The following is a 24,307-nucleotide window of genomic DNA, read 5'->3' as shown; positions in this document are numbered from 1 at the left end:
CGAAAACCCTCGATATACTCGGGAGAAAATAATAATTAAAAGTAAGTGCGAAGAACTTTTCCAGTAATTTGAACGAGGGTAACTTAGAGTTTAGTACAAATTAAAAGTTGGTATCATTTTCATGAGGCCAGTCTATAATAAAGTTTGTGTAATTTTGTGTTAACAGCTCAGACTTCAAATTAAGATTTTAAGGCGTAACAAAAATTCTCGTAATTAGGTACTGCTGTGGAAAAGTTTCTTTTGTCAGAACTTGTAATGTTACAAGTAATTTTAAGTAGTGCAATGAACACAATAGTGAAACACTTGGACGTTTGTTTAAATTTCATCATTCAGAAACGTTATTCTTTTTGAATACCTACCAGTAATAGTAATTTACCAAAGAGTGTTTACTCAATCTTTAACAGGTTCCAGCAGCGACTCGACCCAACAAGACTCCACCGACCGGCAAGACTCAACGGAATCCAACGACATAGCTGCAGCCCTCTTAAACCAGCCACCAATGCCTCAAAGACCTTCAATAGTCCTAGATTCGTCGCAGTTACCGATACAAAGAGAAATGCAAAAGGCTGATTCTACAAATAGTCTTCATATGCAATCGGAGACTATGTGCTAATCCTACACACGTCGTGGAATATGTTTTTTGTATTTTAACAGATGGCAGGTCTAAACATCGCACACAAGTAGTCATATCACAACTGCACTTTTTTTCTACTGTTCGGCCCTACTAGTAATGTTTTTATAAAGATATATACACTGTGTCCACATGATCGTAAATTAAAATGACGTAGATTCTGATTTAGATTTGTAGAAAGATATTCTCAACGATGAATTGTGGTGCATTAAAAATTGTATGAAAGTAAAATAATTCTCTCTTCACTGCTTATAGATATTCTTAATGTTTTGTATTGTTCCTGAGACCGATATATTATTTGCCAAAGATATATAAACGGGAAACTTAAATTTATCGATAATTTAATAATAGCGATAATCCCGATCTTCCTATCGAAACAATAAAAAAATTATTTTTATTCGCAGATTAATTAAGGCAAATGGCATTTAAACATTAGAAACATTCTAGTGATATGTTGATTTAGAAATTTAAAATGTTCTTGTGTTCTGTAGATTACATTCAATTCCATTAAAATTAGTTTAGCCAAGAAAAGTTAATAACCTTCTTAGTGATATTGCTTAGTTGACCTTTATTTCCTACATTAAAAAAGTAGTTAACACGTTTACCAACAACCAGAGTATTCTACAAATTAATCAGTCAAAAATACGGTACCTAGTGAAACGTTTTATTTCCTTTTTCTCCTTAATAATCTATCGCAGTGAACGTGTTCGTTTTTTCTGTGCTTATTTTTCAAAAATTAAAAAACACCAATTAATTACAAATACGTATATTTTTGCTAACAGTTAGATTTAGCAACAAATCGAAACGAAAATCAAATACTGTTAAACAATAGGTAATTTTGTTTTAGTTTTTTTAATGATATTTGGACATAAAAATACTGAACACGCAAGCAACTTCAGTCTGCGGAGTTGGCATTTACAACAGACCGAAAACATGTTTGTATTGTATCTTCTTTTAAACTGTAAACGTGAAAACGATAAACACGAAACGTGATTAAAAGTGAATCTGCCAACAAACCAATTGTCTTGACTGTTGTGTAGGTGTGACCCACACAAATTGTTAAATGTTTTAATTATGATGTTGTAATAACCAAATCCCCTCTGCATGTTACTTCAAGGATTGCAGGTTGCTGGAACTGGGGTCAACTGTGCTTCAATGGAAATTAATTTTATTTACGTCATGATTGTAATTGTGATATTTTTGAGTCTTTAAGTAAATAATTTAAATAGTGTTTCATAAATAAAATCGACAATATCAAAGTCGCAACTGAAATATAAAATTCCGGCTAAACTGTATCGATTCTCAGACCAAATTCACTGAAAAGTGTGGATTTTATATTTGAGATGCGACACGAGTAGTCAGTAACGGTGTAAAAATTTCTTTTGTTCATTGTAAGCTGTATATAGAGATGGGGAGTAATTTTATAATGTGAATCTATACGAAACAATCATGTCCCCAATCTTTTTTATCTGATGTCTGTACATACAATCATTAATATTAGCGGTAGCTCAAAGTGTAGTGCTCAAATTTTGGTGATTATAGCAATACATTTGATTTTTTATTTAACGGTCCTGATGTGTCTCCTGTAATTTTAAGAAATATCTATGTAAAAATTCGTAAGGACTCCGTAAAAAATCAGGATAATTTATACTCTGAAATTTGCCATTTCACAAAGTGTTTTCGTAGTTACACCATTTTTCATACAGTAAATGTAATTAACAAAAGTCGCATGATTTTTCATCTGTGGAAAACGTACCTACATGATTTTATTAAAGTGAAACATATCGCAATGTATTTTTATGATTGTGTTACCAACAAATTTATATTGTATGTTTTGACAAAGTATTTAAAAATAAATGAAATGATGTGCAGCGCAGCACTTTATTTTACCATACTTATTCCTCAGTGCGAAATAAAACACCCTCTGAAAAATGCAACTTTATTTCACTTTGTAACATCGAAAACAATGTTAAATTAAGTAGAAAGCAATTCACTGTAAACGTTCAATTTTTTTAAATGAAATCTAACTCAAAAAAATGACGATACCATTGTCCTTATCACAATATATTAGTTCTTGCTGAATGCAATTGTATAATTCAAAATAAATTCTCTATTTGAACTTTGGTAAATTCAAATTAACAGTAAAAATTGACAATGTTATGTCACCACATAAAAAAATATATAATCGTTTTATTATCCTTGATAATTACCAAAATCATTTTAAAAAATATGATGTAAGGAATGTTTGTAAATTTGAAACGAATAGCACATTTGCCATTCAATCCTGTTCAAATGTATGTTCTTACTGTGTTGTGGTTTTCAAGTAAAAAATTATTACTTTTATTTCTGCACAAAAGTGTTGAAATATGTCAGAATAATAAAGAGCAGTTAGTTTGTTTAAAACATAAAAGATTAATCATCCTTTGGATGCAACGGTATAACAAATTTCGGCCCAAAAGGCGACTTGTACTTAATCCCAACTTCACTAAAAATTTCGAGCGGGAACCCCAAATTGCATAAATATAATTTCCCATTCTTTTGAGAGTGAGGTAGCGGTAGTACTGGCAACAAGGAGAACTTCGGTGTGATTCCTGGGGTGCCCACCGAAGGAGGATCCAGAGCTAAAACCGGTGCTCTGTTTCTGTTAGCCCAATCGCAAAGATCGGGATAGCCCTTGGGATTTTCGGTATCTTCGCATAATGCGACTATGATTAAATCGGCGAAATTTGGCAAATTTGTTACGGAATAAACCGCCTGGTTTTTAGTAAGGGTGTACAGCGACAGTTCCTTTTTTACTACGGCCACCTCCGAGGAGACAACGTAGACGAGTGTGTTAACCCCGTGACTGGCCAACTGCCTTGCAGCGTTGATTCCCATGGCTCCCTGCCTGAAACAGTTAAATACTTGATCATGGATTAATTTTATTTAGCGGAAACATTAATTTATGTACTATTTGTTCTAAACCGAATTTTACAATTCTCTTCCGCCCATAAAAATTGCAACATCAAGAAAATAATATTCTGTCGGTCAAAGAAAGTTGGACCGAGGTAATTTCAAATAGTTTATTCAAATTTATCATTAAATACAATAGTTGAGTGGCGTACTACTGCTTGGTAAACTTCCACCATGTGTATTCTTCGGTTAACGACTTCCACACTTGCCAAATTTAGTGCGCTAATTGTATGGGCTTCCTTGTGTTTTTTGTATAAATTCAAAAAAAAGTCGAATAAAATCATGTATAAAAAGGAACTGAAACGTAATTTTATATAAAATGCAATTATATCCGATTAAAGCAAGTTCACGTTGTTTTGGCATAATGGGAGGCCATGAATTATTTTATTTTTTTGACGTTGGACACACTGTTTGATTTACGTCACCAAAGTGCCTGACATGTGAACGTATCAAAAAGAACATAACATGTGGCGATGTCTGAGTATTCTTCTATTGCAAACTATTGGGTGATTCAAAATGATTGTGGATAAGAATGGCAACTATGTACGAAAAATTATGTGGCAACTGTGTGGGTGGGGTATAAATGATTGTCCCATCGCAGTTAGCATTGAAAACCCACACAAACTTTGGATGTGCCGTCAGCCTCGCAACGTTAGACAAACTACATAGTAGACAGATTTCCACTACCCCCAGAAGCGCCACCTATCGGCGATACTAGTCTCACTCATGTAATGAGGCCTGCGGACATTCAACTACGTCACCAACGCCTACTGCGATGAGACAATCGTTTATAATGACTCTGTATATTTTAATAAAGACGAAGTGACCTTTAAGCTTTTTTGAAGTTTTTTTAAATTAGGTGGAAAAATAAATAACGAAGTTTTCCCATGTTACGCCACGAATTGAAGATTCTTGGTAAAAATGGTCCACGTTCGCGGTGCGTTCCTGACTATGACATCAGATCTCGGTTTTTTTTTTTGTCAAATTCATGGTGTAAAACATCAAAACTCCACCACCATCTTGTATTTTACGGAGAAGTAGAAATTACGTGATTTCTTTCATGTTGAAATTTTTTTGACTGGCAGTGTACGGTTTTTGACCAAATTTTCAAATTAATTTCCAAGAGACTTACTTATGTGGCCCACACAGCACCACTACAGTGGGAAACTGGTGCGTGTTGTGAGGGTTCAATCGGTGTCCGCCTCCCAGCAACTGAATACAAATTTCAGCAGCTGCTCTTCCCAGCAGCTCCACTCTCTTGTCCCAAGTCAAACCCACCCTGTCTGCTACTTCCCATAATTTTTTTCGCAAAGACCGTGAAATGCTAGGTATAATCAATCCGTCGTCGGTCACGTACTCGCAAAAATCTTGCTTAGGCACTATTATTTGCCTATACGTTGCGGGCGTGCTAGCGATGACGTTTTCATCATGCCTGAAAACTACAAATTATACAAACCTGTATTATAAAAAATATGGTACAAACCTGTATTTCGATGGCTTTTTGCTATCCAGGTTCTTAATGACATCAGGCTTTTGGGAATTGTTTATTTCATCCCATATCGCTTGCTTGTCAAACAACGCTAGATTCTTTTCGAAATCAAAATCCTTATTAATCTTGTGGTCCAAAGGTGAGCCAAAACACTCCTCATCTTTCCATCCCTTGGACCACTTTCCCTTTGACTTCTCTTTCTTGTTTGGAGTTCCACTCTTAAATGAATTTGACTCGTTAAAATTATAATTGTTGTTCTTAGGTTCAATATCAATGGGCTTAGATTTACTATGAGATCCATTTGCGTTTGTATGTTTTATAATAGAATTTGTAACATCCGAGGTGCTCTGTGTACGTGCGGCGCGTTTTGCAATCGGTTTAGCGATCGTAATTGTGCTTCTTTGTTGGGAAGAGCTCGACTGCTTGTCTATCAACTTCAATTCTTCAATCTCCTTTGCTCTAAAACAACTTAAACATTCTAGAAATGTCACAAACATTAAAAACTTGTTACCTAATAGTGACTTCGTTTAGAGGACACGGTATTCCATTACAAAACGCCTTTGTTAAGGTAATTTCTGTAGTGGTAGCCGCATTGATTTCACCCTGATATGCCGTGTCATTCCCACATTTAATAGAAACCATATACCCCATCCACTGTGCCATTTCTTTTACAAATATTAACAGCACGATTCAACAACTGGTTGATTTAATAAGATGATTTATAAAATGAGGTTAGGTAAGATTGCGCAGCAGATTTATCGTTCTATCTCCACTTTTCGTGAGATTATAAAATCAGCAATTCGTTCAGAATCAACAATTACCGTACGTATACATAAAATTCAAAATTTACAAATATACACTGCACTAACAGCACCCAACAATTTCTTTGCAACCAACACACTCCTCTTTCTTTCTAAAAATAACTTAGTTGTTTTCTTTTTCTAGCACTCATTCTGTGGAATGGGCCATCTCTTTCTCTAAAAACCGTTTTGATTACTGATTCTGGTGAAAACCGTACTCCAGGACCGTACTCGCCCAATTGCGTCATTTGACCCAAATTTCTAATTTCACAAATTAGTAAATTACCCTCATAATACATTGTAAAAATTTTAACAAAATCACTGCAAATAGTGCAGATAGAGTAAAAATGACACACTGATTCTTTTTCTTGCTTCATGTTTAAATCCAGTTAATTTAGCTATATCTAGTGATTCTGAAATAAGTTTGGAAAAAAAACGGTAATTGGTGATAATGAGAAGAAGTTATAGACAAACAAATTTTCTTATACAAGTTTTTTCGTTTTCGAGATACAAATGATTGAAATAATAATCGACTGTAATTACACGAGAGGTCTTTTTTTGTCCGGATAAAATTGAATGTTTTCACGATAATTTGGTTGCTTGGTAAATTGACGACACAAACCACCCGATAAAAAAACGAGTCCGAAGGACGAGTTTTTTTATCTGGTGGTTTGTGGAGTCAATTTACCAAAAAGAAACCAAATTAGAGTTTAAAAAATGAAATTTTATCCTGGACGAAAAAAACCTCGAGCGTAATTTAATGAATAATAATAGGTAGGTAATTATGAAAAATTGAATTGGCCATTTTGCACGTCAATTTATTACAAGCTGTGTCAATGTTTAAGATTGTTGGTTCGTTATCATAACAACAAACAATAATCAGGTTCGAAAAAGTTTGCCATGGAAGTTTAAGCACATTTTATCCAGATGCAAAGTTAGGGCTAACTTTATCCGATGTCAAAGTGACAAATACATCGCGGCTTATGGGATTTTTTATACATGAATTAAATTATCAAAGGTAAAAGGCACAGAGTAAAAGGTGCCCGTCGGTCACAAACTCCTGTCGATCATTTCCATAGAAACATTTACTGACATTTACAAAGCAGTGTACTTGTTATACGAGTTGATGTAGCAATGGTTGCTCAAATTCGGGCAAATTTTCCCTATTCATAGGCGTTGAAAATTATAAGAATATAGGGTAATTTCCATCCTTTTGATTTCACCTCCAAAAGTCATTTACGCAGAATTAATTTGTGTGAAGGATACTCCACTTATTTCAGAATCATCCTGTATACAGCAAATAACACTAAGGGCCAGTTTACAGAAGTGAAATTAAGTTAATCGTAATCTAAAATGCGAGATTAACTGAACACGTGACCAGATTGAGGGTTGAACCAATCCCTCTACGAACCAATCGAAGTTGCGGATTCATGGGTTAATCGCGCATTAAAATTTTATTCGAATTAAACATTTAATTTCTCTTTCTATAAACTGGCCAAGTTGGTGCTACCTATTTTGCAGTGATCAGGCAGTGATCCTTTATCTAGACAGTGATCTACAATCTTTGATTTGACAACTCTATTTACGTCATGTTTAATACATGTAATTATTTCTGTTCCTTCAAATCATTTTCTTTTTCTTTAACAGGTCTTTCACATAGTATCCAGTCAACACTACAAGAAAAAGAACTCTCCGTAGTGATAATTAATAAAAGTTTCATATAATCTCTAATGGTTTGATAACTACAGGTCGGTGGTTATGTGGTTATAACCGCTGTCAATTTGTGGAATTTTAATTTGACTTTGACAAACAACACAGTCAACCTGAGTAACCTGACAACAAAAAATGTACCAAATTCGACATAAAAGTCAAAACCATAGGTCAAAACTAACGTGACCAACATCGCAACATCTGTCACCTAACCTCACTTTTTTCTAATAGTAGAATTTGGGATACCTTGAGTAGAAAGTGGTTACAATTTTAAATAATATCACCGACATATTCCTCATATGAAAGTTAACCATCAGTGAATCGAAAAACATACAAACAACTAAAATGCGCGTAAACAATATGACTTTAGTTAAAATAGGTGCAATTGGTGGGATGTTGACTGTTTCAATGGGGTTGGCTGCGCGATTCAAAATCAGCGAAAACATTAAAAAAACGGAGCATTACAAGGATGCGTTAAAAACCGTCAGAACCAACAAGGGTGCTGTCTATCTGTTAGGAGAACCAATGAAGGATGGCAGAGTAGATATAGGAAACAGTGAAAAGAACTTTACAAAAGATGACAAAGCTCAATATGAAGTTCCAGTAAAGGGGCCTAAGCAGAAAGGTATGATCTACTTTTGGGCTGCCAAACAAGACACTGAATGGGTAGTTAAGAGAATAGAACTAGGTTTACAAAATGAACCAAACAGAAGGTTGTTGATTAAAAATATCAATGAAGAATAAAGACCTACGATAATATAAACTTTATTGAATTTATATGTGATTAACATAAATATTACCAAAAATTACTAGACAAAATTCCATTAGGCTTGTCAAACCACCCTTTGCTCTTGTAATCTTGTAAAAGAACTTCCAATCTTGTTACTGGGCCACCTGAATCGATCTTTTTTAATGCAGGCATAAATTTTTCTATAATAATCCTGAGTAATTTTTTGAATGCATTTCCATACACTCTTTCCACTTCAAAACCCACAGTTTCAAGGAAAGTGTGTAAAGCTGTTGCTGTTATATCCAATTGAGGTTCTAATTTTAAAAGTGATGATAAAAAATTCCATGCATTTTTTATATCATGTGGATTTTTTGGCTGCCCTCTCTTTGGTTTTGCAATCAGGATGGCAAAGTACAGTCTTAAAATACCAGTCATCCTCTTGAGGAATTTGTCTTGTTTTTCAATTTGACCATCAACATAACGATAACCTAGAGAGACATAATACTCTTCATTTGTCTGTTCTTCTGTTTTTGGAATATAAAATGGTACCAAGTAAGGGCACTGTGTGTAAAAATAGCCTAGCAGGAGCTTTCCAAAATTTGGAAAGTCATTCCATAAAGACACTATTATTGTGGCATAGCAAAATGAGGCTTCAGGATTACTTGAAATCATTAGATCTCCTTGCAAAACAAATTTTTTTGCTAACAAGTCCATACAGAAGGGAATCCCTAAAACAAAAAATGTATATGAGTACTCGAGTTACACAAATACTAAATAAATTTACCTTGTGGATGTTTCGAAGCATTTATCTGTTTATCAGCCACTGCTACTGTTTTCCCTGATAATAAGTTACTCAACTTGATATATTTATCTCTTAAATGTTCTGAACTTACAGCAGAAATAGCATTAACTGGAATATTTACAGCTTTCTTACAGTCAAATCGAAACTGTTTCTGATGTTCATCTGCTGACAATTCTTTAAATAATTCAAAGTGATGTGATAAAAAGTGCTTAATCTCTGCATATTTTTTTAAGTTTGTGGGACTTATACACTGCTGTAAAGTTAATATTGTTCCTTTACTTCCAGTTGGACTTTTTGCTGCAATATTTTCTTTTACTACAGGTTGAGACTGTACCTGTATTTTAGCCTGTTCTTCTTTCTTACAATTAATTTTTACTACAACTTCCTCAATTTGTCTCTTTAAACTTTTAACCTGATTTAATATACTAGCAGCCTTTAACAACTGCTCTTCATCAACATTATAAGACCTACATTTTATAATTATCTCCTCAAAACTTTCTGGTAAGATCTTTAACAGTTTAAAATTATCTCCTAAAGATTTTCTCAATTCCTCACTTGAAGTACAAGATTTGATAATACCATTAATTTCTTGATACACCATTCGAAATTCAATCTGACACTTTTTTATGTTCTCTATGTACTCATTCAAAACTCTTTGCTTTTCTTTATTCTTCTCTAATTGTTGTTCATATTGCATCTTACGCTGGATCATTTCTTGGTAGTGTTTGATTAATTTTTCATTAAGCTTTGACCTATTTACATCAGGTTGATTTAGAGTTTGTAAAATTGTTTGCTCACTTTCTTGCATACTTTTGATGAAATCCTGTTGCTTTAACAACCACTGGCTTTCTTTCTCTTTTTGTTGCGTTTTTGCAAAATCTTCAAACATATTGTAACGGTCCTCGATTGCATCTTGAAGTTTCTCTCGTCGCTGGACTTCAAATTCTCTTAAAACTTGAGGTAAAGGCAGTGGACTTTCTTTGGAAGATTGATCTTGAAACGTAACTGATTTTTTCTTGCTTGTATGCGGTGGTTCCTGTTCTTCATGGCTGTTACCTTCTAATACACTACTGTTGGGACCAATAGTAACATTGTTGACATCTCCGGTCAATTTACTATATTTACGAAACGCAGATATTTTTAAATTTTCAAAACCTAATAGTAACGTTTCATCCATTCTAATTCTACACAAATTCACAAAACCTAACCAAATTTTTTTTATTTACGTCTGTCTTGTCCATGGAGGCAGATGGAGGTTTAACTTAACCTCCTTGGTCTTGTCTCCTGTCACTTTTAAATCGGGACAGTGTTGCAAATTACCTCAAACGTCAAACAGAAGAATCAAACTTCCCTATTTAAAGTTTTGACAAGTGACGTCATCTGACGTGAACAAGCAACAAGCTCGAGAACTTGAAATTGTTTATCGCTCTTTGGACAAAGAAAGTAATTTTTGTTTTCCATTTTAAAGAATTTTAGATTATTTTAATTAAAAAACTTAACATTTTTTCATCCCAACTTAACATCTAAATATTGTATGTCTATTTTATACACTATTTCCATTAGGTTGTCAAATTAACATAAATTAACAATATCCAAAAATGGTGTTGACTATAACACAGCAAACTTTTGATGAAGCTGTCCAAGAAAATATCAATGACCTAGGAATGTCTCCAGAGGAAGCTGTTACTGAAGCAGTTGCCCAGTTTAAGGCCCAAGTATTCATGTTAATATAGATTTAATTATTACTATAAATTATTTTAATAGGGTGTGGACTTGCGTCAGATTGTTACAGAAGTGGGTGCTAGTTCCTGCTGTGAAAATTTGGTGAATATAGTCAAACAGCTTGCAGAATTTCGAGATAAAAATGTTTCTCAAGAGTGCTCAGATTTATTACTTGCCTTAAAGCAAGAATGTGATAAAGGAATTCAATATAGAGTGCAAGCTGGTTGGTTGCATGATAATATAAGTAGGTTTATTTAAAAAAATAATATTTAAGGAAGAGCAAGTGCTTATGATGTGATATTAGATATTTTTCTTAAATCTGAAGCAGAAAAAGACTTAAAACAAACTGTCCTGAGAGCAATGATTTCATTAATGACTAAGCAGCCAGACCTCCTTGATGCAAAAGGTATTCAAATTATTGTGGCTAATTTAGAAAAGATAAGTGACCCAGATATTCAGAAATTAATCTTAAAGTGGTGCAAAGAATGCTGCTTAATGCATGAGATGAACAGGTGAGTCATCAGAACTTTTAATATAATTTAATATTAAAAATGTTATTTGTAGGCAGCACTTGATTGATTCCAACATTGTTGACAAACTATCTGCTCTTTTACAAGAAGGCAATTCCTATATTTTAAAAGAATTATTAACTGTTTTAAGAGTTTTAATTCTTGATGATGATGTTCGTGTGGAATTTGGACGCGCTCATGAACATGCGCGTATTATAGCTGTAGAAACTTTAACACATATTAATGAACTACTTAAAAGTATGTTTCAATGTGAAAAATGCATTGAAGATCTTTCATATTCTATCTTAAAATTATCAAATCATGCTGTTTAATATTAAGATTGTAAACAAACGCATTTCTTGTTTTAGAATATAAAACTGATGATGCCCTTGTTAATGATCTAATGCTGACAATCTCAGCTTTATTAGTCCGAACAGAATTTTGTGTTCAAGTTGAGGAATCTGGAGGAATCGAGGTGATTCATGAAGTGATGACAAATTTCACTAAGAATGAAGTAAGAATATTTTTGTGGTTTGATTGTAAAAATGCACGTTTTTTTTTTTTTTAGAAAATAATCAGACAGTGCTTTAAAATCATCAAGGCTTTAGCTGGGAATGATTCATGTAAGGTGCACATTATACAAAAAGGTTTAGCTCCCACGATCTCGGAGTCACTTAATGTCCACCAGGTTTATTCTAAGACTCATTGTAACTAATCTGAGTAAAAAGAAATAATTGTAGGGGGTTGTACAAACAGCTACAGCTGGCCTACACTGCATTGCAGCCTTAACCTTGAGATGTCCCGAAAACAGTAAAGTCTTGTTTGAGGCGTCAGTCCCAGAAGTAATTATTGAAATAATGAAAAAACATCCTGATGAAAAATCTGTTCAGGTTGGAACACTTGGATGAAATATTGAAACGTAACTGTAACTGTTTTTTAATTACAGAAAACGGCTAGTTGGGCTATTCGAAATATGGTGTCTCGAAGTCGCTACCAAAACACGCATTTTCTGGAATTGGGAACTGAAGAACTTCTCCACAAAAATTTCGCCAAATTTAAAGATCTACAGTATGACACTAAGGCAGCTTTAAGAGACTTAGGATGTGAAGTCGATTTAAAGGAGGAATGGACCGGCAAAGGCGGGAAAATTTCCTCCGAGACTCATCTTGATAATAACATGTGTTAATTATAATTTTCACGAGCTACACGAACTAATTTTTTATACTGTCGATTTGTACTAAGTCTTTGCTTAAGCTTTGTGTAACAAAACTCAAAAATATACTTTTATTATGAGTGACGTAATTTATAAAAATCACGGCCGTCTACATTTAATATACTAGCTATTGCAAATGTCAGTGAATTCTTTTATTTTTATTTACACATTTTCAAAAACCTATTTTCGACCAAATCTGCAAAATTTCCGTAAACAAGTAATGAAAATATATAAAAAATGGTTAGAACACAAATAGGTAACCATATTCCGAGGTGGTACCGGACTTGTGCACGTGCTTGTTTTTCGTCTTGCAGGTCCTGGACCAGGAAAGTATCTGTTGCCGCCACTTGTGGGATACAAGGACCATGATCCGAGCAAATATCGCAACCCCCAGTACTCTATGGGGCACAAGTTGGGTCTTGCCAGAAAAGACATCGGCCCAGGACCTAAATATCACACCGAAAACATGACCACGTACGGCAAAGCGCATCCCCCTGCCTACTCCCTCGCCTCCAGGCCTAACGAACTGAGTACCTCATTCAAATCGACCCTTACAATTACCTAATCAAATTTCAGCTGCGTTCCAGGGTCCAGGACCCGCGGCTTACGACTTGCAGAATGCCCCTCGGATGAAAGAGCAGCGACCACCGGCGTACTCCATGTCCTACAGACATGCATTGCAACATGGTTTTGAAACCCCCGGCCCCAATAATTACGACATTCCGACAACAATCGGACCCAAAGTTCCTGACAAACACGCCAACGGCGCTTTCAGCATGTCAGTAACATTTTCAACCGTTGGGAGCACGTAAAATATCACAAAATATTGCAGGTCGCATAGATACCCCTTCCTTTCCAAAGAAGTCTCTCCTGGTCCTGCCAAATACGACCCGACCAGTCCAAACACGTACAAAAATAAACTTCCCGCTTATTCCATGTCAGTAAAACATCCAGCTATCCACGACAGAGGCACCTACCCTGGACCTAGCAATTATTATCCTAAACTGGCAGGCAAAGGTGGTTACTCATTTGGATTGAAAACAGATACGTCTCCTTATATTACTGCAGATGATGAAATGCCGTGCATTAATAGATAAATTATTTTATAATCAAACGTCTTATTTATTGTTTAATAATACCGTTGGGTACAGAACCTTCAAGTTGGTGTGGCTTATTTCGATACTCTAGTAGCGCCTTGACTAGTTTCTGAATGAAAGGATGTTTGAATTTACCTTCGGTCGCGTCAAAAAATTCTTGCATTTTTCTTGGTGTATTGTCGCGCTTTTCATAATGTGTAGCAGTGAAAAGCATGTCTAATCGATCTAGAAACAAGTGTTAATATGTTATACTTGAATTGCAATAAGAACTAACCTAAATCTTTGACAAAGATTGCTTCTGGTGTTTCCTTAGCCTCGTACTCCTTGTAGAGGTTGTAGATCATTTTTCCAATATCTTCACCCAAATTTGAAGCAATCTCTTTCATTGCTTCATCTTCCATGGCATGTTTCTTGTCTTCTGGAATATTGTCTTGGGGTGTAATATCACCAACAATACATTCAGCCAAGTCATGTACTAAAGCTAGTTGCAAACATTTAAACCTATCGAGATTCGAGTCATCCCCCAGTAGAAACGTCATCATGCCCATGGCGTACATGTGGCCAGCAATGTGTTCATGATTCTCTACATTTATCAATGACCAACCTCTTCTTGAACTATGTTTTAAGTTATTAACTAAATTCATAAACTTTAACACATTTTCTGGATTCAAGGCCTCCATCTCAACCAACGTTAAAGATACGCCAATTTATTTTGTGTTTGTTGTGACAACAGATTTTGACTCAATTTGAGTTGTTTAAATTAACCTAAAAAATATATTTTCAGATAAGAATCCTACTTATGGTGACTCATCTTCAATTCAACATTAGCTAAATAAAGAATTGAGAATTTTCAAAAATGGTTTTAATTCTTATTGTGTTTGAAAAACTTACGACAGAAAAAATGGAAAATCAATACTAAAATTTTGATTGTTTTGAAAAGAAAACAAAAACTTTGTGACTCAAACAAGAAAAACTTTTATATAAAATACCTAGACGATAAGACAAGTATTGGTGATACGTGCTTTAAGTAAGTACACTTTGAACTGTACTGAACGAACATCAACATTAAATGGGTCAAACGTCACATTTGCACATTTTCTAATCTTGTTCTAAGCATTTGATATGAAAGACTACATTTGATAAAAGCATTCTTCGAACCAAAGACGATGACAAAGGTCAGGCCACTTCCATCACTTCGCAAAGTGAAATATTTTTAAATTTATTAAACCTATACCTACCTATCACATTCAATGTTTTTACCAAATTCGCCCAAATATGTTAATAAGAAATGATGGGCTTTGTGTTAAAAATGTGGCAAAAAATTGGTTCCAATGAGATTTTACACCCGTGTAAGTTTTCGGAAAAAGAAAAAAAACAAAAAAAAAAGTTGCACCATGTTTGTCACCTTACTTAAAAATTCGTTTAAAATATAATTCTTAGAATAAAAATTAGCGAGTTTGAAGCTGCTACAGTTCAAATTTGATGGAACAAGGAAGATCGGACCGTCTAATTAACTAGCTCGATATGTCGGGGTTCAATTTATCAAAATTAACAATCTCATCAAACTGCATTATGACTCTAATCAACAATATGATCACCCTTAATAATGAAAACAGCACTATCTCAATCACAATTAAACCAACACATTATCACCGATACAGGTAGATACCTAATATTAACAATTCATCACCGAGAACGGTGACCTCAACTTGATATCAAAACAACTGTCCAACTGTCATATCAACGTGATATCAAAACAAAAACAACGGTGCTCAAACAAGTAGCGGTAGTCAGATAAAATCATTTCAAGACTCACCATACCAATTGTATTTAATCATGGCCATGATTATCAATTTATGGGACTTGGACATCAAAATCAATAATTAGAGTAGATAGACTGACCACAGCAACAGAAACAGGACGTTCAGTGATAAACTCACCTTGTATAAATGAATTACACTTTTGCACAAGCTTTAACTGGATCGTCACTGCGCCACAGTTCGTATTCGAATGATTTGGTCCGATCTTAAAATACTGAAAGTAGGAAAATACCCAATAATTATGAAATGGGTCTCACGGTCTGAAACACTTCAGATTTGTTATGGTCTCAAATTCTCACGTCATTGATGGTAGGTATATAAGAGGGTCATAAACATAAAAGTCGGCCCTGTTTTGTTTAGGAATAACTATTTATTGAAACTCGTGAGCGATTGTCTGACAACACAAGTCCATAAATTTAACTAACATGACTTAGCGACTTAAACATAAAAAAAAGAAAGGAAAAAAAAAGAAAAAAAACGTGTATACATACGCTCTCTTACACAAAAGTAAGTTGAAAACTGTGGTAATTGTTCACTTTAACTACTTCTGTCCTTCCGCCTTTTAAATACCCTAATAATAAGTATCCAACAATCACGAAATGGGTCTCATGGTCTGACGCTGACTGCTGACAGATTTGTGACGGTCTGGCCTCTCGCACTATCGGGGTGCGAGAGAGGGTTGTAAATAAAGTCTCGGTACTGTTTTGTGTATCTTCAACTATTTATTGAAATTCCTGAAGGTCCAAAACAAGTCTATAAATCCATCTAACCTTTGGACGTGACTTAGACATTTGCAAAAGACGAATACAGGAAAAAAATGTGTTTAATCTTTCGTTGTCCTACATAAGTGAATTTTAAAAACGTAACAGGAAAACTACCTCTTCTACCCAAACATGTGGCTCATAGATTATGTTCGAAAAGGTCTTTGGATCGGTGGTGATTTTCAACACAGACAAGGCAAGACAGTGAGGCGGTGAGGCTTGGCCGCTGAACGTTCGGGATACACGAGAGTGCCGGCAGGTGAATAATTTGTAGCCCCAGAGTGGTGAAATGAATTAGGCTTGTGATAGCCGGTAATAGAGATACAGTTACCGGGTGTTTTGGTAACTGGGTAACAGCAGGTTTGGGCAAGCTGGGCTATGATGTCAGTGCTATCAATATATAAAACCTCTGGCAGATACCATGGTATATTCCTGAGCACCGAACTAGGTTCGGATGGGACACCTTTGGCTCATGACACTGCGGTGCCGTTGATCGGGCACATCCTGTCTGGATGGCCGGTGGTGGCAACCAAATGCACAGATCATACGTTGCTTGGCAAAAGGTTATTAATTATGATTTATGAAGTTCTCCAGGTTTCCAAGTACTGAGGTAACATTAGTAATGTATGGACATGGGCTATCGCGCTCACATGCTGGCATTGGCGGTCTTCTTCTGCAGAGACTGCGGACGGACTGTGCATTGCAAACTGCACACTGAGGCTGGGGCTGTTACCTGTTACAGATGCTACCAGATCATGCAATGCAACACTGAAAACTGGAACATACATAGCGGCGTAGCGCTCTGAAGACGATGCTCGTGGTTGAGGCTCCTCGTTATGATAGAGGCAGGGGGAAGAAACCCCCTGGTGAGTCACTGTATACCCTTGATTTATGACAGATGTGTCAGGTGTCATCGTTTACACGTTTGTACCGTCTCAATTGGGCAAACTCTGATACTCGAGTCCGAACCTGTGCTTTGCCGTTTGACTGAGTGATGACGTGTGATGAGGTGGAGATGAGTCCGATTGTAAAAGTTGCCATTTGTTTTATTGTCATTATTGGCAACGCAACAATGGTTGGTGAAAACTGCGTCAGGTTATATTGGTGAGGTTATCAGCCTCTGTGTCTGTAAATTTCCGTTTTTACAACTCAAGACCTAGGCTCAAGATTTTAGAACAAAGCAAAAAAAACAAAAACCCTGTTTAATGAGCATTTTTCATTTTGGCGTCAAGTAAATTACGTTTTTGCGCGATTGTACTCTATTTGGTTGTTTACCACGTCTGTTTCCAAGATGGTAAGCTCTGTTTACTCGTTGCTAACGATAAACTCGATGGTAAGTAATTTTTGGTGTTCTAGAACGGTAAGTAAAGTTTATTCAAAATTAATCCATTATTATAATAATTTTTATGTAGACAGAAGTTGAAGACAAGATGTGGGGGCACTTTCTGGAAACTCATAAAGCTTTTGTAGTCGGCTTTCCTTGGCGCTGCAATGAAATAGCATTAGCAAACTTGCCGCGACATTGCCATTGTCAAAATTTTCATACCTCGCATTTTCCTTGTCTTCTTGATTAGGTAGGTACATATTGAGGTTGTTGGTTTCGAAAATAATTCTTCATTTATGTAGACAGAAGTTGAAGACAAGATGTTAGCACTTTCTGGAAACTCACACGGCTCTTGTAGTCAGCTTTCCTTGCTGCTGCAATGAAATAGCATTAGCAAACTTGCCGCGACATTGGCATTGTCAAAATTTTCATACCCCGCATTTTCCTTGTCTTCTTGATTACAAATTGAGATCGTTGGTTTCGAAAATTCTTCATTTATGTAGACGGAAGTTGAAGACAAGATGTTAGCACTTTCTGGAAACTCACACGGCTCTTGTAGTCGGCCTACTTTGCCGCTGCAATGAAACAATTTTAGTAACAGACTTGCCGCGACATTAGAATTGTCAAAATGTTCATACCCCGGATTTTCCTTGTCTTCTTGATTTCATATTGAGTTCGCTGGTTTCCAAAATTCTTGATTTATGTAGACAGAAGTTGAAGACAAGATGTTAGCACTTTCTGGAAACTCACACGGCTCTTGTGGTCGGCATTCCTTGCCGCTGCAATGAAATAATATTAGCGAACTTGCCGCGACATTAGTATTATCAAAATTTTCATACCAAAAATTTTCCTTGTCTTCTTAATTACACGTTGAGGTCGTTAGTTTCAAAAATTCTTTATTTGTGACGCACCCCACATTCAAAGTTTCTTCTACAATATCCACTTCGTTTTCGGAATCACTAATATCACTCATTTTACTGCTTGTTTTTCAACACAACTGGCGATATTTGCGCACAAAAACTGCAATGGCGGTAGTTGTTTGCAGATTGCCTTAGAAACGCGATACAAAAATCGACATTGTGGCAACACGATGTGAAGGGCGTCGTATCGCATTGCATTCTAGTTAGGAATGTTTTGTAATAAATATTCAATCGCGCAAAAAATCTCATAAGCATGACGAACGTTAATGACAATGTACGGATCTCAGACAATATTGGAGTCGTCGCAAGCTCCTCCTCCAAACAATTGTCTTCGATCCGTACATTGTCATTACCGTTCTTTATACTTAATATACTATTTCGAATCATGTTTATAAAATAATTATATTGCCAACATTGGTAATTAACAATCCCCAATTTATTTTTATTTTGCCAACATAATTCAACAGGTGGTGGAAATTTAGAATTGAACAGACTATAGGTCCAATTCTATGCTGACTTTGGCAACACTGTAACAGTAGTACCTACTTCCCTATTTGTTCGTTCGTTTCCGTCGTTGTCGTTCACTGGCTGTCGTGTTGACGAATTAAGATGTAAAACACGTTTCTGTCCTGTGTCACTTTGCTGTTAACTGGTGTTAACCTGACTTCGTGTTCTTGGATTTCGTAGACAAAAGGTAATTAATGAATTAATCATTAGATCAATCAAATCAACCAAATAATAAATCAAGCATTCTTCGTTTTCGTAGTTGACGTGTTGACGAATTACGATGTAAAAGATGTTTCTTGGACTTCGTTGACAAAAGGTATAGTCCATTCATTTTGTATTGAACTTTTCAAGGTCAAATAATTTAAATGTTGGCTCTGTAATTATGTTTTGTAAATAGTGACATAATGTGATTTAGCAATGCTCAATTCAACGTTTACGGTGTTTACCTGCATGTCATTATTTACAAAACATAATTACAGAGCCAAAAAAAAATATATTTGACCTTGAAAAGTTCAATACAAAATGAATGGACTTTAGTTAATGGATTAATCCATTCGATCAATCCAATCAACCATATAATAAATCAAGCAATCAATCATCTATTTTTGATTTACATGCTCGTATTATCGCCGATCAAATTTTGAAAATATCAAAACGTGAGAGTCCGTTATGTAAGGCTGGTTTAAAATATTGTAAGATTTATTAAAATACCAACAAAAGTACGAAACAATTCCAGCATAAATGAGAGGTGACATTTCGGGGACTGTCACTGAAAGTGGAACGATGAGAAATTTAAGAAAATACTTATTTTTTGTTCGACACTGTCAGAATTTGAAAATTTTCTCCTGTGTGAACGGATGTTGATAAATGTCACAACTTGTCAAAATGAAACGTCAAACTAATTTTAAAGATTTTGAGCTATTTGGAGCCTTTAAGGGGCTCGTCGGACAAAAAAAAACTCGTGGGCCTTTAAAACGCTCGTTTCACTCGCGTTTTAAACTGGCCCAGTCATGTCAAAAAAGCCCAATTTACACTTGAACTCGTTAAATAAACTACTATTCTGTATCAAGGCCAAAAAAGTGCATATTATAGTCCGAGTCTAGGTTTTCTAGTCGAGGCGGAGCCGAGATTTGAAAACAGGCGAGGACAAAAGCCACTTTTTGGCCAAGGTGCACACAACGTTTTTCGTGTTGGTTTAGGCAAAATTTTGAAAAAACATGATTTAATTGTAAATTTTGAGGTTACCTTTGACAGATGTCAAGTTAGGTACGGTAGGCGGACAAAAAAATCTGGGACAAAAATGACAACTATCCAAATCGAAATTTGGCAAATTTGCACCGTTTAATTCAGGCTTGCTAACAAATAGGTGAACTATCATATGATGACATACGACAAAAAGCTACGTGTGACACTTACAAACAGTTATTTGGCGAGCAAAACTGTATTTTTGCTAACGTTTAGCTCTTTAGCAATTGCTCGTAATGTAATAATTGCGGTAATACCCTCCCCAAGGCGTTGTCTAATTAGGTGTTTTTGGAATTCACTTAGATTTGGCATTACAGCTGACAAGATAACTGTCAACAGTGATTGTAAAAGTCAGTTTTATTTTGACTTTATCTTGACAATTGAAAACTTGATACAAGTGCAAGAAATTTTGAGTGTCCCAGTTTTTCTTTGTCCACCAACCGTACTATGGCGGACAAAAAATTTTGGCCGTCATTGTCTGTCAATTCAAAAAAAAAATAATTGTAATCCGTACTTTATTGTCATCATGATTACCGTCTTGATTATGAACGTTATTTTTTGGGTGGTAAATTTCAAAACTCAAAATTATTTTGTCATTTCTACTACACAGAAAGTTTACCTCAGGTTATCTATGTACGATTGCTTTAATGTTGTTCATTCATATCGGATTTTTGGAATATCTGAGCTTCAAACAGTTTAAATTGATTATCAAAATGACAACAATCGAAAGTAGGGTTACGATTCCTAAATATTTATTTACACTTTACTTGAATGTCAAGAAAGTGACGGCCAAAATTTTTTGGCCGCCATAGTACATAAACTGAAAAATCCGGCACCAATGGGATCAGTCGTTAGCACGGAGTTTACATTTTCAAACACTGATAGACTTTCGTTTCGTATCGCCAGTTTATAGAAAGAGAATTAAATATTTAATTCGAATAAAATATTAATGCGCGATTAACCGATGAATCCAAAACTTCGATTGGTTCAGTCTGATCACGTGTTCAGTTAATCTCGCATTTGATTACGATTAATGTAATTTCACTTCTGTAAAATGGCCCTATAGCTAAAGATTTCTTGTTGTTATCCCTATGATTGTTATTTCTTGTTAACATCTAAATTTTTATATTAATTTTTAGCACCGTGTCACCACTGCAACTCCCTGTACCAAAAGCGAGAGTCCCAATGCGGGGACATGTTCAACGGCACAGAACAGCGTGTTCATGAGTTGCAGTGTAGCAACAAATTTCGAAAGACGGTGGTGAGTTATGATAAACAAAGTAAACTAAAGATTATAAACACAGCGTCACATAAAATGTCGTTTTTGTATAGTTTCGGATTCTAATTTGAAGTTTTACACTACGACAAAAAAAAAACAATTCTAAATTGTTTATAAAACTGCGTAACGGTCACAACAAATTTAACAACTCAAACATGTTCCCGAATTACATTTTTATTCGAAAATTACTGTAAATACGAGGATGAAATAATGTATGATTGTCTATCTCTAGTATTGGGTGATTCAAAATGATTGTGGCCAAGTATGGCAACTATGTACGAAAATGTATGTGGCAACTGTGTGAATGGGGTAGAGTTAATATTTGTATGACATTTCATAAGCGTGCATTTGATTTTTTAAATTCCATTGCACATTGATTTGACAACTTTCAAAATTGCACGCCTATGAACTGTCAAAGAAATGTCAACTCTACCCTACCCACACAGTTGCCACATAAATTTTCGTACATAGTTGCCATACTCGGCCACAATCATTTTGAATCACCCAATACAATGTGATCAAGAATGACTAAATCTGTTGGTAACAATGAAATTTGGCAAATTTGAAATTTACCATCAAAGGTTCATTTTTGTAATCACATAAACATAACCGGCATAACCAAAAATGTTTTTAATGTCGTCTCAAGTTAAAAAATCCGGTCAATGCCAATTACGAGACAAAAAACACTAGTACTTTTAAATTGTTTCATTGCCAACAGATTCAGTCATTGTTGTTCACGCTGTAGTATGTCTATGAAATTACATTCAAATGATCCTATTATTATTATAGCCGTTCACGATTGTTTTAAACACGCAACAGGCCAAGATTTTTTTGTTAGATTGGCGTCAGGTCCTGTCCTGTTTTTGAATATTCGCCTTGTCAATTTATTTTTACTTCAGAGCATAAAATATTCATCTTACTTTCGTAATTGTGTTTTCAATAACGAAGAATGTTGTTGTTGCCTGTTTGGCCAATAATTGATCGCACGGTAGACCACCATTTAAAATATTTGTTTTATTTGTGCTTGTATATTTGTCTTCGTTTTATTTTTATTATTCAATTATTCATTGACTAATCATAATTACAAGCACAAACGCAACATATATTATTCTAAATAATTTTAATACATAAATAAATAACATAACACTAAAAACAAAATAAACTCTATATAAATAAAACATAAACTCTTTAAAGGAAAGAAATAAAAAAACATTCATGAAATAAGCCTAATAATCTAATATCAGACACAAACAATTAAAACGTCATGTCATCATCACGTTCGTTTACAACAACATTCAACACAACAAATTTTATAAAACGAATGTAAAATGATAATAATTGTAATATAATATGTAATAGTTTGAATTAAAATATGTTAGCGTAATAGCAAGTTGTCACATGTAGTATGTATGTAGTAGGTCTCCTACGTTGGTAATAGGTGAAACAACAGTTGTGGAGTTTCATGCATCAATTCTAAATTGAAAAGCAGTAAACATACCATTTGATTCAGTTTTTGACCGATTCTTCTCTTTTACCTGATTCAAAAGTTAGAATGGGAGAGGAACAATATACATCCGACTGTGTGCTTGTTTGCCTACATAATAGGAAATCGGGATTGATTTAGATAGCGCTGATGAGATTTGTATTTATTTTTGTTAAATTAACAAATGAATCCAGAAATATTGAGTTGTTTTGCACCCAATTTAACTCCCGTGTGTGAACGGTGTGTACAACTCACTTATTCACATAATTTTTATGTTTTTGTTATGTGGAGCGGCAACTATAAATTTTACATTCAGTTTTCACGCCTACTTCGACTACAATCATTTAGAATAACTCTGTATTATTCGTTTGAGATCGCGATAGCCATGAAATGTAAAAACCATCTATAGAATTATTTATTTCTACTGCCCGTAGTTTTTATGTACTATATGTATACTTCAAAGTAGCGTTAATCTCTCACGGAACTCATTTATACATAAACGAGGCGAATAAATCCAATTACATAAGATAGCTTGTTAATTCCACGGCAACCCTGATCCAAAGACTTTTTGATCATACGATACTATCAAAACCTTGATGATATATGTATATTTTGTTTTATTTAAAAAAGATGTTTATGCCAATGTTTTTTGTTCGAGGTTTTTTGTGGTTCTGAAAAGAACCGTTTTTTTTTCTAGTGAAATGTAAAGAGGAGACGACCACGACCAGAAATTCTTCTATTTGGAGCTGGTGTACTTGGTGACGGCTTTGGTACCTTCGGAGACGGCGTGCTTGGCCAACTCCCCGGGCAACAACAAACGTACAGCAGTTTGGATTTCCCTACTGGTGATGGTGGAACGTTTGTTGTAATGGGCCAGACGGGACGCTTCGGCGGCGATGCGTTCGAAGATGTCGTTGACGAAACTGTTCATGATGCTCATCGCCTTACTAGAGATGCCGGTATCGGGATGGACTTGCTTCAGGACCTTATAGATGTAGATGGCATAGCTCTCCTTCCTCCTGCGCTTCTTTTTTTTGTCGGTTTTGGAAATATTCTTCTGGGCTTTTCCAGCCTTCTTCGCTGCTTTACCACTTGTCTTCGGCGGCATTTCGAATTATTATAAGTCAAATAAAGTTTAATAACAAACTCGCGAACGTAACGGTCTGTGTGCGTGCGATCAGACACAGGAATTGACGTCAAACTTGTTTCGCGCGTCTTCTTTATGATAGGTCCCGTGTTCACCGAAGCCCCACCTAGAAGCGGATTCCCACCAGTCGCGGTGTCAGATGGCCTGCCGTGTGTGCTATAAATTG

At 35.3% G+C, this 24,307-nt stretch overlaps 8 protein-coding genes and 2 long non-coding RNA genes across 33 annotated transcripts in view; 5 read left to right on the top strand and 5 right to left on the bottom strand.

Moving 5' to 3' along the window:
* The window catches only part of Trpm (transient receptor potential cation channel, subfamily M), an 85,792-nt gene extending 83,290 nt beyond the window's left edge, over positions 1 to 2,502 (top strand). For all 19 annotated transcript variants that reach the window (XM_069038101.1, XM_069038090.1, XM_069038097.1 and 16 more), the window contains one exon: positions 405 to 2,502. In XM_069038101.1, the coding sequence (XP_068894202.1) occupies positions 405 to 613 (209 nt within the window). In that variant the 3' untranslated portion in view covers positions 614 to 2,502. The remainder of the gene's footprint in view (positions 1 to 404) is intronic.
* Positions 2,503 to 2,556: 54 nt separating this feature from the next.
* On the bottom strand, positions 2,557 to 6,061 carry Edc3 (Enhancer of mRNA-decapping protein 3). The gene is made up of 4 exons (XM_069038116.1): positions 5,584 to 6,061; positions 5,067 to 5,531; positions 4,716 to 5,015; positions 2,557 to 3,518 (listed from the first exon to the last, which is right to left on the bottom strand). Exons 1-4 carry the CDS (start codon positions 5,733 to 5,735, stop codon positions 3,044 to 3,046), a joined length of 1,392 nt encoding a protein of 463 aa, XP_068894217.1. The 5' UTR covers positions 5,736 to 6,061; the 3' UTR covers positions 2,557 to 3,043.
* A 1,881-nt stretch (positions 6,062 to 7,942) lies between these two features.
* On the top strand, positions 7,943 to 8,326 carry LOC138125119 (uncharacterized). The gene has a single exon (XM_069040399.1). It carries the CDS (start codon positions 7,943 to 7,945, stop codon positions 8,324 to 8,326), a length of 384 nt encoding a protein of 127 aa, XP_068896500.1.
* Positions 8,327 to 8,331: 5 nt separating this feature from the next.
* Gle1 (nucleoporin GLE1) lies at positions 8,332 to 10,291 on the bottom strand. Its single transcript, XM_069038113.1, has 2 exons — positions 9,097 to 10,291; positions 8,332 to 9,040 (listed from the first exon to the last, which is right to left on the bottom strand). The coding sequence occupies exons 1-2, from the start codon at positions 10,289 to 10,291 to the stop codon at positions 8,379 to 8,381; spliced, it is 1,857 nt and encodes a 618-aa protein (XP_068894214.1). The 3' UTR covers positions 8,332 to 8,378.
* A 128-nt stretch (positions 10,292 to 10,419) lies between these two features.
* LOC138123398 (armadillo repeat-containing protein 6 homolog) lies at positions 10,420 to 12,639 on the top strand. Its single transcript, XM_069038115.1, has 9 exons — positions 10,420 to 10,557; positions 10,678 to 10,829; positions 10,879 to 11,059; positions 11,111 to 11,348; positions 11,401 to 11,603; positions 11,714 to 11,859; positions 11,914 to 12,033; positions 12,086 to 12,235; positions 12,292 to 12,639. Exons 2-9 carry the CDS (start codon positions 10,713 to 10,715, stop codon positions 12,529 to 12,531), a joined length of 1,395 nt encoding a protein of 464 aa, XP_068894216.1. The 5' UTR covers positions 10,420 to 10,557; positions 10,678 to 10,712; the 3' UTR covers positions 12,532 to 12,639.
* A 39-nt stretch (positions 12,640 to 12,678) lies between these two features.
* LOC138123404 (ciliary microtubule associated protein 1A-like) lies at positions 12,679 to 13,672 on the top strand. The gene is made up of 4 exons (XM_069038121.1): positions 12,679 to 12,814; positions 12,873 to 13,088; positions 13,135 to 13,336; positions 13,391 to 13,672. The coding sequence occupies exons 1-4, from the start codon at positions 12,796 to 12,798 to the stop codon at positions 13,653 to 13,655; spliced, it is 702 nt and encodes a 233-aa protein (XP_068894222.1). The 5' UTR covers positions 12,679 to 12,795; the 3' UTR covers positions 13,656 to 13,672.
* On the bottom strand, positions 13,657 to 15,702 carry LOC138123408 (5'-deoxynucleotidase HDDC2). 5 transcript variants are annotated; one of them, XM_069038131.1, is made up of 3 exons: positions 15,596 to 15,702; positions 13,930 to 14,420; positions 13,657 to 13,880 (listed from the first exon to the last, which is right to left on the bottom strand). In XM_069038131.1, exons 2-3 carry the CDS (start codon positions 14,333 to 14,335, stop codon positions 13,681 to 13,683), a joined length of 606 nt encoding a protein of 201 aa, XP_068894232.1. In that variant the 5' UTR covers positions 14,336 to 14,420; positions 15,596 to 15,702; the 3' UTR covers positions 13,657 to 13,680. The 5 variants fall into 5 exon arrangements, with proteins under 5 accessions (XP_068894232.1, XP_068894234.1, XP_068894230.1 ...); XM_069038133.1 differs by lacking the exon at positions 15,596 to 15,702 and adding an exon at positions 14,894 to 14,918; XM_069038129.1 differs by lacking the exon at positions 15,596 to 15,702 and adding an exon at positions 14,645 to 14,804.
* Positions 15,703 to 17,586: 1,884 nt separating this feature from the next.
* LOC138124592 (uncharacterized) lies at positions 17,587 to 18,853 on the bottom strand. Of its 2 annotated transcripts, XR_011157214.1 has the most exons (5): positions 18,400 to 18,853; positions 18,199 to 18,339; positions 17,995 to 18,135; positions 17,783 to 17,931; positions 17,587 to 17,722 (listed from the first exon to the last, which is right to left on the bottom strand). It is a non-coding gene; the product is annotated as an uncharacterized lncRNA (long non-coding RNA). The 2 variants fall into 2 exon arrangements; XR_011157213.1 differs by lacking the exon at positions 18,400 to 18,853 and having other exon boundaries at positions 17,783 to 17,934; positions 18,199 to 18,337.
* On the top strand, positions 17,687 to 18,340 carry LOC138124593 (uncharacterized). The gene is made up of 2 exons (XR_011157215.1): positions 17,687 to 17,810; positions 17,863 to 18,340. It is a non-coding gene; the product is annotated as an uncharacterized lncRNA (long non-coding RNA).
* A 4,732-nt stretch (positions 18,854 to 23,585) lies between the features above and the next one.
* LOC138124459 (histone H2B) lies at positions 23,586 to 24,206 on the bottom strand. The gene has a single exon (XM_069039503.1). The coding sequence runs from the start codon at positions 24,100 to 24,102 to the stop codon at positions 23,731 to 23,733; it is 372 nt and encodes a 123-aa protein (XP_068895604.1). The 5' UTR covers positions 24,103 to 24,206; the 3' UTR covers positions 23,586 to 23,730.
* Between the last annotated feature and the right edge of the window lie 101 nt (positions 24,207 to 24,307).

This window comes from Tenebrio molitor, chromosome 2 (assembly GCF_963966145.1).
Source record: "Tenebrio molitor chromosome 2, icTenMoli1.1, whole genome shotgun sequence".
NCBI lineage: Eukaryota > Metazoa > Arthropoda > Insecta > Coleoptera > Tenebrionidae > Tenebrio > Tenebrio molitor.
This window is presented reverse-complemented; position numbering and strand designations above follow the sequence as displayed.

Excerpts from the sequence above, each read along its gene's own strand:
- LOC138123408 (XM_069038131.1), bottom strand. The coding sequence starts at position 14,335 with ATGGAGGCCTTGAATCCAGAAAATGTGTTAAAGTTTATGAATTTAGTT. Across the intron at positions 13,881-13,929 it reads AATCTTTGTCAAAGATTTAG|ATCGATTAGACATGCTTTTC; the intron begins GTTAGTTCTTAT and ends ACTTGTTTCTAG.
- LOC138123404 (XM_069038121.1), top strand. Across the intron at positions 13,089-13,134 it reads CTCCAGGCCTAACGAACTGA|CTGCGTTCCAGGGTCCAGGA; the intron begins GTACCTCATTCA and ends ATCAAATTTCAG. Across the intron at positions 13,337-13,390 it reads GCCAACGGCGCTTTCAGCAT|GTCGCATAGATACCCCTTCC; the intron begins GTCAGTAACATT and ends AAAATATTGCAG.
- LOC138125119 (XM_069040399.1), top strand. The coding sequence starts at position 7,943 with ATGACTTTAGTTAAAATAGGTGCAATTGGTGGGATGTTGACTGTTTCA.
- LOC138123398 (XM_069038115.1), top strand. The coding sequence starts at position 10,713 with ATGGTGTTGACTATAACACAGCAAACTTTTGATGAAGCTGTCCAAGAA. Across the intron at positions 11,860-11,913 it reads CAAATTTCACTAAGAATGAA|AAAATAATCAGACAGTGCTT; the intron begins GTAAGAATATTT and ends TTTTTTTTTTAG. Across the intron at positions 12,034-12,085 it reads AGTCACTTAATGTCCACCAG|GGGGTTGTACAAACAGCTAC; the intron begins GTTTATTCTAAG and ends AAATAATTGTAG.
- LOC138124459 (XM_069039503.1), bottom strand. The coding sequence starts at position 24,102 with ATGCCGCCGAAGACAAGTGGTAAAGCAGCGAAGAAGGCTGGAAAAGCC.
- Edc3 (XM_069038116.1), bottom strand. The coding sequence starts at position 5,735 with ATGGCACAGTGGATGGGGTATATGGTTTCTATTAAATGTGGGAATGAC. Across the intron at positions 5,532-5,583 it reads CTAAACGAAGTCACTATTAG|AGCAAAGGAGATTGAAGAAT; the intron begins GTAACAAGTTTT and ends AAGTTGTTTTAG. Across the intron at positions 3,519-4,715 it reads GTGCTGTGTGGGCCACATAA|GCAGGGAGCCATGGGAATCA; the intron begins GTAAGTCTCTTG and ends TAACTGTTTCAG.
- Gle1 (XM_069038113.1), bottom strand. The coding sequence starts at position 10,291 with ATGGATGAAACGTTACTATTAGGTTTTGAAAATTTAAAAATATCTGCG. Across the intron at positions 9,041-9,096 it reads TGCTTCGAAACATCCACAAG|GGATTCCCTTCTGTATGGAC; the intron begins GTAAATTTATTT and ends TTTTTGTTTTAG.